The sequence below is a fragment of the Ochotona princeps genome, chromosome 12, assembly GCF_030435755.1.
Source record: "Ochotona princeps isolate mOchPri1 chromosome 12, mOchPri1.hap1, whole genome shotgun sequence".
NCBI lineage: Eukaryota > Metazoa > Chordata > Mammalia > Lagomorpha > Ochotonidae > Ochotona > Ochotona princeps.
This window is the reverse complement of record NC_080843.1, coordinates 50,636,023-50,648,072: the sequence shown is the minus strand read 5'-3', so window position 1 is coordinate 50,648,072 and position 12,050 is coordinate 50,636,023. Positions and strand designations below refer to the sequence as shown.

The 12,050-nt window shown below is 46.2% G+C and overlaps 1 protein-coding gene across 1 annotated transcript in view; it reads right to left on the bottom strand.

Moving 5' to 3' along the window:
• FAM124A (family with sequence similarity 124 member A) overlaps positions 1-11,590 on the bottom strand; it is a 74,847-nt gene extending 63,257 nt beyond the window's left edge. The window contains exons 1-2 of the mRNA XM_004577494.2: positions 11,378-11,590; positions 3,187-3,218 (exon numbers count right to left, since the gene is read on the bottom strand). Coding sequence (XP_004577551.2) covers positions 3,187-3,218; positions 11,378-11,445 — 100 coding nt within the window. The 5' untranslated portion in view covers positions 11,446-11,590. The remainder of the gene's footprint in view (positions 1-3,186; positions 3,219-11,377) is intronic.
• Positions 11,591-12,050: the final 460 nt, after the last annotated feature.

Genomic DNA, 12,050 nt, shown 5'->3' with positions numbered 1-12,050 from the left:
ATCCCAAGCCAGAGTCAGGAATCGTACAGAAAGGAATTGCACCCTTGAGAGAGGCTGAGGACAATGGCAGAATGATAATGAGATGGGGAGCCGCTCTGGGACCCAAAGCAGGGGTTGGGTCAAGGCAGTGGAAAGGCAGCCCTGGAATCTGCTGCTCACACACAACCCCTGCAGCAGTGGAGAGACTCTGAAACGGAACCCTTGGGGATGAACCACCACCCTTGGTAGCCCACTCTCCACCCAGTGCTGAGCACGATGCCCTAGCTGGACAGGGAAAACGCCCTTCCCTATCATCACAGTCAGACCTCTGCTTCAGCAGGGGCAGAGAACCATCTTTCTGCCAAGGGCCACTTGGCTGTGTATAACATAATCCACTGGCCATACAGAAACCAGCAGCCCTAACGAGCCTGCCCTCTCTCTCCTTAATAACACAGCCCTGCTAGTGGTGGCATAGAAAGCAATTTCCAGAGTCTCTTGAACTGAGGGATCCACATTGAAGAACTGGCCAATAGGGATAGAGAAATTAATCATTTACAAAGTGAGACTAACTTAATGGGCAGGGACTTCTATGCCTTCTTCCTGCTGAGAACAATGTTGTGATGGCGGCAAAGAAGGCAGCCATCTCATGCATGTGAGACAACCCTGAAGGTGGTAGACAATAGCCAAGAAAGACAACAGAGTGAGGACCTGAACTTAAAAAACAGAGTTTTGTAAAGTTAGAGGAAAACAGGTTTCTACTTGTGTAACTGTTATTTTTTTACTATTATATGTAACCAACTACTCTCCCTGACTGGAAGAGATGCCCCTGCTCTCTCAGCAAGGGGCCCATCACTGGAGAGCGATGGGGAACTACCACCTATTGGAAGTGGAAAGGAAGAGCAATAAGAGAGTATCGATCCCCAGCTGCAATAGCAGGAATTCCAACTTGGAGATGGGCAATTAAAATAATGGAGAGCAGAAACACCCCAAACCAAATTACGCATTTCACTGATAAGAGAGGTGCTTTGTTGTGACCCAAAGGACGGATCTGAGAGTTGCAAAATGAGCGAAAGCTTCAGGCGCGGGTTTTAGGAAAATCATTCTTCAAGAAATGTAGCCTCTGGGCCAAACAGAGTGCAATGAGAACTGCTGCAGCAGAGAGAGAGCGAGAGCGAGAGAGTGAGTGAGCGAGAGTTCAAGGAGCTTTCTGTGCTTACAGGCACGTGAAGCTTCTGGGAGCAGTGTGAACCACCAGAGAATTATTCTCATTATTACTAATGGTTCTTAATAAACTAAGGGGCAATGGGCAGGAGGGGGGGGTGTCTCCATGGGCTGAATGTTCAAAAACTTACTGCAGCTGTACTAATAACTAAACATAATTTGACACTTAATGACAATTCCTGATCTGCAGCTCTCCCCACGTCTCCTCTCACAGAGCAGAACGAAGCCGGGGCCTCAGTCAATAGAATAATCCAGTTAAGTGTCCCTCCATTTGGGAACTGTTTAGAACTGAGAGTTTAACAGCAGAGGTATAAAAGGCAAAAACAAGTCAGTATTTACTGATTCAGATAATCAAGACTCTATAATAAGAAGGTTATCTTTTGTTATTGTAAAGTAAGTGTTCAAGCAGTCTGAACAGCCCTGGATGTTCATGTTGTCATTTCACTCTAAAGCCTTTCAAGATATGACACAATTTCACATGAATAACTTACTTGTACTTCATTTTAATATCAAATGTAAACACCTTTTTAGTGTTCAGAGTGTTGTTTTAAACATTTAGTATTCGAAAGCCAGAATGACAAAGGTGATGACGCACATAAACAGGGAGGGAGTCAGGCTAACAGCCAGGTTCAGTAGTCCAAATCCAGGAGCCAGGAGCTCTGTGTGGGTCTCCCATGGGAGTGGCAGGAGCCCCAGGTCCTTGGGCCATCACCTTTCTGCTGCCTCCCAGGTGCTTTAACTCAAAGCCGGATGGGGAAGCAGAGCAGCCAGGGCTTGAACAGGCACTCTGGTATGGGACGTGAACATCCTAAGTGGCAGCTTAATTCACTCTGCTGCAATGCCCATGCCCCACCAGTCATTTTTTAAAAACCATACCCAGTTGTCTCTTTCTTATCCAAGGGGGATGTGTTCTAAGACCCCAGTAGATAACTAAAATCTCACTTCTGAGCCCTGTCAGCTATGTTTTATCCTACAAAACTGCCTACAGTAAAATGTCACATAAACTCATTAAGATATGAACAATAACAGTGAAACAGAACAATTGTAACAATATACACTAGTAAAATGACCATCCTTATGTTCATGCTTTGGGGCCATCATTATGCAAAATAAGAGGTACCTGGGTGATGCAGGCACTGCACTACCCTGGCTGTCCATCTGGTAACTGACATGGGTCCTAGGAATCAGCATGGGACAATGGGAAGATTCTTGCCCCGGGCAGGATGGGACGGGAAAATGAGCAATTTCATCACCCTACCCACACAAGTTAAAATTTATCAATTGTTTATTTCTGCAATTTTCTAACTTAATATTTTCGAATCATGGGTAACTTGAAGGCAGAAAGTTAAGCCACTGGTCTCACACAGTTACTGGATGCAGTACAGTAATCATGTGAGCCGGATCAAGGGAGCTGGACAGATAAAATTGAACCCAAACATTTTAACTGCATGTTAATGCATATAAACCCCTCATTACAACTTGTGTTGGAATTGCTATTGAACACATTTTGCAGAATTTTGGTGGACAGGGATGTTCCCTCCATTTAAAGAGAGGAATTCTGTTTGTAGAAATAAAAAGGAATGAATTGGCCAACAGAGGAGCATGGATCTAGCACCTGTGCTCCAAGCTTCCCACTGGCCTGCAGGCAAAGGGGTGTTGGAAAGAAGTCTGTTCAATGAATGAGCCATCCCAGGTCCTTCAGAGAAGCTGGTCTTAGAAGTGCTTGTGATGCCCAGGTTATATCCTGAAAGCCGAGTTTCCATGGGGAAAGAAACAGTACATCTAGCACAAAATCAAGGTACAAACACATCCTCCAGAAAGAGCTTCAACTGCCATAGTTAGAGCATCCTACATCATATTCTTTGGCAACAGTATCTTTGTTGATTCTTACTCACTATTAAAGGATGTACTATATGTGTTGCCTCTGAGTCCTAGGGGGAGTAGTGGGAGAGTCTGTTAAGACCACAAGACATTTAAGATACTTACTGCTGGTGGAGGACAGGTGGCTGTAGTCAGACCTGAAACACAAGACCTCAGTGTTAGTAGGATTATCCACCACCTTCCCTTATCTAAATGATTTAGTCAAGCTAGAATTCTGAAAAAGCAATGGTTAGTAGCACTTTAACTGATAAGAGAATGTCACAAACGAAAACCTTAGTATGAGGCTCATTTTGTGCAAGATAAAGACATGTCTGGATGTGAAAGCAGAATTTTAAAGGGATTTTAGAAACCTGAGCCCTTTCAGTGGGCTCCCAATGGGGGCTGGGAGCTCCTGAGCCATCTAAGTGGGTTGGCAAATTTTTGAATGGTTGTTTCTATGCCCAAGGGGGAAGGCTCAACATTTTCAACAGATTCTTGGCTCCTCAGCAGACTAAACCTCTGCAAAGCAGCACCCTCCAGATGCTGCCACCACACCAAAGGAGACATTTCTCAGCTGACATAAGCAGGGATGCCTGCAAGAGACAGCTGCGGCCATGAAGGCCTCCACGTGTAAACCATGGCCAATCAGCAGCAAAATCCAAGGCACAAGGAGGTTTCCCCTGATTCCAGTCCTTGCTGGAGACTAGAGGAACAGGATGTGTACTGTGATAGGGAAAGGGAAAAGGCAGGGCTGGGGTGAAATGAACTGTTCAGTTTCCATGCTAAAAAAATCAGCTGGCAGCACCCAGCCACTGTGAGAACGGGAATCGGGCCAGATGTCTGCCCTGCCTAATCTCCACTGAGTGTCTCCCCTCCTCATGCGGCTTCGGTGACTCTCTCCAGCAAGGAACTCTGTATGGAAAGTATTTATTCCCCTCCCCAAGCTTCCCAAAGTTGTTCCCAGCAAGAAATCAATCACTTTGGGCCCCCAGGGATTTATTGTGGCTTGGTACTTAGGTGATGCAGTTATGCAAATAAACCGTTTAAATTATGTTCAATTTTATAGATACAAACTTCTTAGTCTCATGTTGCTTCTCTTGAATCATTCACCGAGGTTCTTCCCACACAAAAAAGCACACAGGAAGCCTCTTTGTGAAAATCCATCAGAAGCTTGCCTTTTGTTAGTTAATACAGCCTGCAGTGCCAGACATCATGCTGCAGACATATTAGTAGAGGAGCAAGGGGGAGGAGATTGCACGTGGTTTTCTCTTTTTCAAAGACAATACTTTAGTAGTCACAGAATTTTAATAGTCATTGACTTTTCAAACTAGAAAGAATAACAGCTACTAACACTTGCACATTCCTTGATAGGTTACAATCTGCATTTATATTATGTATGCGTATATATGTGTGTCTATATGTATGTATGCATGTATATATATACATGGGTTTTTGTTTGGTTCATCAGAAAACTACAGTAATACTAGTTGTAACAGAGTCATGTACAGGGTGGGTGACAAGGAAGTCATGTACAGGGTGGGTGGCAAGGAAGGAGCTGGCAGGGAGCTGGATTGGCTGGTGGTGTGCTGACATGGAGAAGGCAGAAATGCCAGCACTGATGCATTAAACTCTGCCTGGAACCAGGCAAGACATACGTAGACTTTGGGACAATACTTGGGTAAGTAACTAGATATAAATGCAAAGAAAGTTCAACAATCACCCACTGTGGCAGATTCAACAGCAAAACAATCCCATGACAATCTGATCATTTTAAGATGGCCAAACTTTAAAGAAACGCCATGACTGTTCAAGAGCAATATACACTAAGAATAGACAACATTACCATTTCTTTTTTATTATTAAAGACTTGCCAGTGTTTTCAGAGAGAACTTTCTAAGTACTCCTGAGGCAGATGGGGTTCACATATGCATACATTTTAAACACTTGCGTACAGATGGATACAAATGCAGGAAGAAATTGACATTGGAAACGTAGTTCCAGAGTCTTAATGCATATTTTAGGACAGGCGTTAGCATAACTGACACCCCTCCCCACGATTCCACTAAGCTAAAGAAACTGATTGGGCGAGCCCTGCCAACCGGTCGGTCTTCAACAGTCACATTCCTGCTCCAATTCCTTCTCCACACAGCAGCCAGTCTTTGTAAAGCACAAATCTAATCCTCCCTCTCTCTCTCTCTGGATGAAATTCAAGATCCCTAGTGGAAAACACAAACCCCTCTCTCCAGGGCAGATGGTCTCTGCCCCATTCTGCTGCCCAACTTCCATTGCTGTTCACCGTCAAAACAGAAACCAAACAGCCAGAAGGGTCACCACTCATCTCACACTGCCCTCTGGCCTCTGACTGGAAGCCTCCGCTACTGGCACTTGGTGGCCACAATGGCAGAGACACAATTCTGAGTTGCTCTTTTCACTTCACACCATCGTAACAAGCTGGCGCCGAGTTCCTGCCATTATCATTTCAGATGAAGCGATGCACTGTAATATATTCAACCACTTTCCTCTGCTTGGCTATATGATTGTTCCTGATTGCTCATTTTTGCAAAGCACATGGCAATGAGATATTTACAAACACAGCCGTCTTTTATTTCCTTGCCCATAAGAAAAATTATCATCACTAAGAATAAAGACTGAGTCAGGGTCTGCATACTTTTCTAACTTTTAACATAGACTCCAAATAACCCTAAAGGATCACTTACTGGAAATTATACAGAAGACAAACTATAAAGTTGGAAACAGTTTTGCGCACAAATAGGTTCAAATGATTTCAGAGAACAGCCAGATACTTGATTAGGATTCCCGGGAGGAGCAGAAATGTGCCAGCTTTTTTAGAGTGTGAAGAATAGCAGTTGGTACCTTCCCAGATCTTTGTTTCATGGTCTCACATGGTAAGAAGTTTCCTGACTCACTCTGCTTTAGAATCAACCTTCTCACAATGACATACAAAAGGTGAAGTTGGGAATTTTAGGATGAAAAATTTTGGACACATGATACAGAGGAGCATAATTATCCCAGCATATGTTTTCATACACCTGAAGTGAAGGAGAGGGCTTCAAAGAGTCCATAGCAAAACGGAATTTAAAGGTTAAGTTTACTTTGGTGCAAAACATTTCAGAAGGTTAACCACAGTTTTTTTTTTCATAATACACATCTCTCACAGTATACAATTTCTATAAAGTTTCTGAAGCCCCCATGTATTTTTGCATCAAAACAAATATTTTAACTCCATTTGCCTGCCCACTTTTAGAAGTGCTTTCATATATAAAATGAACATGCTTTCGAATTCTCTCTTCCAAGTAAATCATGGTATAAGAACTGATCTTGGCATTTCTGTCAAAAAGGTTCTGATGTTTCTGTAAAATGCCAGCACAAGGCACCAGGGGCTCCATCTGCTAACTCTCTGTACAATGAATTAAATGCCTGGGAATGCAGGGTTAACTAGCTCCATCCCGAACAGAAAGCTAACAGAGTTCTGCTCCATCATCTCATCTTCTGCATCAGATGCCTCCTGTAGCTTAGTAAGTTCCACTTTAAAATTGAGTCCATTATATCCTTTCCCCTTCACTTGCTTAATTCTAGCCCATGAATTGTTTGTGATCTCTTGGGTCATGATGAAATATCAGTTGGAAGTCACATAGAGACAGAGGATTTGGCACGACCCCTGCACAGGCAGAAGCAGCTCAGCGAGAGCTGACACAGAAGTGTGGGTCCATAAATGCCAGACCAAACTGCTGAATTCAAATAACCCATCAAGTTTGCTTACATCTGAAAGAGTGGCTGAGAGATTGCTCATCACTGATGCATCAGTCATTATCAAGCACTGGCTTGTAGCTGAGCTTACAAGGAACTCCCTGTACCTCTGGTCAGGGATTTTATTTCTTCAGCTAATTTATCACTTCATCATCCCACTTGTCAGTTTCTAACAAAGTCCAAAGAAGCACAACCTTGCTTCCAAGCACTTTTAGGAAAATTTTTTTTTTTTTTAATGATATCCATGATCACAGAAGACCACACATTTGCTTCTGGTCTTGGCGGCTTGCAATGGGTGGATTAGATAGCAAAGGCAGTATTTCAAACACAACAGGCTGAGTGGAAAATGAGAATTAAACAGATCACATTGCTACATAAGAGATAATAGCACTACATGGGAAGCATGCTGGAGACTAGGACTTCCCTTCAATCCATTCACTCCAATCCACATTCCTCTACCTGTAAAATAATAACAGTACTGAGGGATGTCCTACAGTCAGCTGGGTGTTCTGAATGAAGGTCAAACTGCCTGTGGTATTTAAATGCATCAGACCATCTATTATGACTATAAAGAAGCTGTGGTCTTGAGTTCATCATTTTCATTGTATAAACTTTATCATTTGCAGTATTCTTTATAACAATAACAAGGGTACAATGAGAAATAACAATGGGCTGAGGGTTGACATAAGCCAGGCACTGTTCTACAGATTCCCTGAATGCTCAAAACAACCCTATGAGGCAGGTACTAGTGCCAGCACCTCCATCCCACAGAGGAGGAACCTTGAGTACACTGTTGCAGATAGCAATAGGTTCGCTCCTGTGACTGTGGCTTTCATCATGACCCCCACAGTCTGCCCACTGGAGTTGAGACCCACAGGGTTCCTCAGAGCCATCCCTTGAACGACAAGAAGACTGAGCATCAGCCTGAGCAATGTGCTCACCGCCCTTGCTCCTACGCTTTGTTCACCTTCCCCACAACTTCCACTCCACCCCCAATCCCAGGTGATCCTTTCTGCCTGTTGGCTCTCTCTGTCTGACTCCAGGCAACTGAGCAGGACTGCAGGAAAAGAGTTAGGCAGACTCCTAATCATTCATCTCAACTGGTTCTCACTCAACACTCCACAAAATGAACATTTCGTATCTCCAGTCTTCAGGGCTTCTGGGAGAGTGCCATAGAAACCTCAGCTTCCTTTCCCTCACCCTGCTGTGAGAAGGAAGATGCCTCTTGCCCAAAGCTGAGCCAGCCACAGTGATCACAAGTCCACCTGCTTCCACCTTTCCTGAGACGATCATCTTCTCTCCTATCTCCATTTTTACCAGACTACTTCCTATCAGCACTGGCCATTCAATCAGCCCCAACATTTAGGAAACCCATCCTTGCACCCCACCCTCCACTCCAGCTACTTGCTCTCTTCTACTCCCTTCTGGAGCCACCCGAATCTAACTTCTGCCTTCACTACCTCATTGTCAACTACCTCTCTAATCTCATGTCATTATTACCTTAAAAAAAAAAAAAAAAAACTTTTTCACATCCCTCAGTAGCACAGTTGAGTTTTCCTTCTTTTCTCAAAACTTTCCTGGGGGCTCCGTGCAATAGCCTAGTGGCTAAAGTCCTCACCTTTCACGTGCTAGATCCCATATGGGTGCTGATTTGTGTCCTGGCTGCTCCCCTTCCCATCCAGCTCCCTGCTTGTGGCCTGGGAAAGCAGTTGAGGACGGCCCAAAGCCTTGGGACCCTATACCTATGTGGCAGACCTGGAAGAAGTTCCTGGGTCCTGACTTTGGATTGGCTCAGGTCCAGCCGTTATGGCAACTTGGGGAGTGAACTAGAGGTTGGAAGACCTTTCTTTCTCAGTCTCCTCTCAAAAACAAAACAAAACAAAACAAAACAGAAGCCCCCCCCCCCCCCCAAAAAAAAACCCAAAACACAACTTCTCTGGGCATCAATGTTATCACCATCTTCCTCCTCTGATTCCATGCCTGCTCACTCCCAGCCCCTTTTACCAGTTCAAGCTCCTTTACCTGGTATTTCCATGCTGTGGCTCCCCAGGGCTGGTCTTACTAAGAACTTGCTGCTGAGAGGTGTTGATGGATTCAATGAATCAGTAAAAGACTCAAAACCTTAGAACACATGGCACATACAAAAGCTAAGTGACTGTTTCTTATTACTTTTCAATGGATTAACCTCTCCCAGGACTTCAATAGTCACTTTCAGGTAGACAAAATGCAGTGTCATTGTGCAGTCATCTGAGCTCCATCTACTGCTGTGGCCATGTACTGAACATCTCTCATGACCTCAGACACATAATGAAAATGAAGTGCCTTATACTCTGCCTCAACCTGACCAGGAAAAGATCACAGGCCCCTTTAAGCATACGATCAGTAAAGCTACCAAGTTCTTATCTCCCAAGAAACTCACAAAGCATGTCATATTGCATACAACTTGAAACAATTCATGGATTCCCAAATTAAGAGTGCTGTCTTAGCAGATGCATTACTTTAGCTGACTCTTGAAAGGAGAGTATAGTTAGTTACACCTGTTGGATACAGGTGTGCCAAGTGGAAAGGGCCTAGCTGGCCGAGAGGATGGCTTAACAGAGGCAAGGAAAAAGAGAGAAAAAGTTGGGTGTGGCTATGCACAAAGCACAAAGAACCTGATAAGAAAACAGGGCAAGAAAGAGAAGGAACTCTTCAGTTGGGGTTTTAGGCCACATTTATTTCTGTGTACTTTAAAGATAAGAGAAGCAGAAAAGTTTACAAAGGAAAAGACAGGGTTAGATCTTCATTGTACAAAATGAAACTGACTGACAGCAAACATTTAGTGAGTTTTCTTTGTGCTTTCCATGAAATTTCAACAAGTAGCACATTATTCAAAAGCTAGATGAGCACGCAAAGACAGCAAGCTCTGGAAAAACAGAGAAACTCCAAATGGTGTTTTTTTTGTTTTTTTTTTTTTTTTTTGACAGTTAATCCAAAAATTCAAGGGACACAGGAATGCATGGCAGATATAAGACTAAGAAGCATACATCAGGTCTGTTTTGTTTAAATGCACACCATCCTACCTTTAGCTTAAAGATGCTAGTGATGCAACTGAAATGCTTAAGAGACAATTCAGTTTGTCTACAACAATACAGTCTGGTGACAGAAACAGAGAATGGACATCCAGAGGTCAGAGCTCCGGCCCTCTTCCTCAAGACACAGCCCTGGGAAACAAATATCTGTTTCGGAATATGCTACAAACACGGATGGACTGGTAAACACTTTTACTCAACCCAGCTGTGGAAGAGCTGGTTAATTTTGCTTTCTTGCTTGTTTCATGGTCCAGGTAACTAGAGGCAGAGAAAAAAAAAACGACCAAGGACCTTTAACTAAAGTTGATACAATGCAATTGCCAGAAAGTGTGGAAAAATGTAAGGGGAGTTGGGTATTTGGAATCAGGTTACCCCCACGGGATCATAACTGATTTTTGCAACAAATGAGGAACAATTTCAGATTTGGATAACAGGGTAAATGGGAACTCCCAGATTTGGGCTAGTAGTGCTGACGGTTGGGAGGCGGTAAGGGAGGTTGGGAAGCCTAAACGGAGGTTATTCAGTGAGACTCGCCTGAGAATGGATGCTCTTCCTGCGCTCACTTGGTTGCCAAGCACCAGGATTAGCCTAAAACCTCCCAGCCCTTCCAGGAGGCAGGCTTTCTGCAGTTGGGGCAGCTCTTGCCCTCTCAAGCCTAACTCCAGAAAGGAAAAGGCACCCTTTCCTCCTGGGTCAGTCTTGCATCCTGGCTATGGTGCTGACTCTGCAAGGGAAAGTCCTTCAGAGATAAGAGCTGGGTGGACGCCTTTACAAGGACATTCATCTGCTTAAAGATAACTTGCTCTTTGTCCCAAGCAAGGACACAGTGTTACCGGTAAAGGATCGATCAGTTCGCAAAGGCTTGAGGAATCGAATCCATGAAAGCCAAAAGCAGATTTCAATCAGCAGGGCTCCATCACAGCACCAGCTGTACTGCATTCCCCACCGACAGGTGCGTTAGGAGGCAAGTTTGGAGAGGGCTGAAGAGTGGAGGCAGTGGTTTCCACAGCAAAGGATGGAGACCCACAATAAAGACAACACATGGAAACACCATTCTCATGACTCCAGGGCTCCACTCCAAGAGAACCCCACATCCCGCACAAGGTCGAAACAAGTGCATGAGCATCGCTTCTTCCCAGCGATGCTGTTAAGGGGCAGTACTCTGGCCTGGCACTCACGTGACAAGGGCGGACAAGAGGGACTGTGGTGGTACAACGATTCCTTCCACTTTCCTCCCCCTCGGGCTGGAGGAACGCCCCAAGCAGCCACGGGCCACGTGGTTCTGGTCCTCACGGGACAGCACGGGAGGAGGTGGGCGGTGGGAACCCCACCAGGAGGGAAAGACCCCTGTGTGTCGCCGTCCCGCCGGCTTGGGTCCCAGCTCCACCGCTGGGATCAGGATTCCCTGGCTGCAGGAGCCGCCGCGCAACTCGGAGCGCCCGCTGCCCGCTGCCCACTGCCCGCCCCGCGCTGCTCACCCTCCGGTTTCGGCGCCGGAGTCCGCGCAGTCGTCCTCCTCGCCGCCGCCGCCCGCTTTCGGGTCCATGGTGCGCTTCCCGACCACGCTCCGCTCGCAGGTGCCGGGCGTGATCCGGGGTGCGCGCTCTCTGGGCCTCCCAGGCCGGCCCGGCTCCCTCCGAGCGTCTCGCAGCTCGGCTCCCGCAAACAACTCGGGCACCCGCGGCAGTCGCCCTCGCCGCGCCCCCTCCCGGCCGCGCCCGGCCCGGAACCAGCGGCCGCGCCCGCCGCGCCCCGCCCCTGGGCACTAGGCGGTGCGCGCGGGGTAGGAGCGCGCGCGCGGGTGTGCACGGAGGGCGAGTGCACGCGGGTGTGCGCGCGAGGGTGTGTACGCCGTCGTGTTCCTCAGGTTTGTGTGCTGCGTGAGTGCATGGGCAACACGTGTGCAGTTGCCTGCACACCCCCTCCCCTACGAGGATGCGCTGTCTCCGCATTGGCAGCACCTGTGCCTTTGCTGAGGGAAAGGCCGCTGCGAGTCTGTGGCTGCGTGTAGGGGGCCAGGATAAGTACCCACACCTGAGTGTTTTCCCAATGCTTCTTTAGCATGGCCAACATTACATTCATTAACGCCTTCCTCAACACAGGTGTGAGAACCTCACCACAGCCGGCTTGGCAGCTTATAATGCTCTCGTG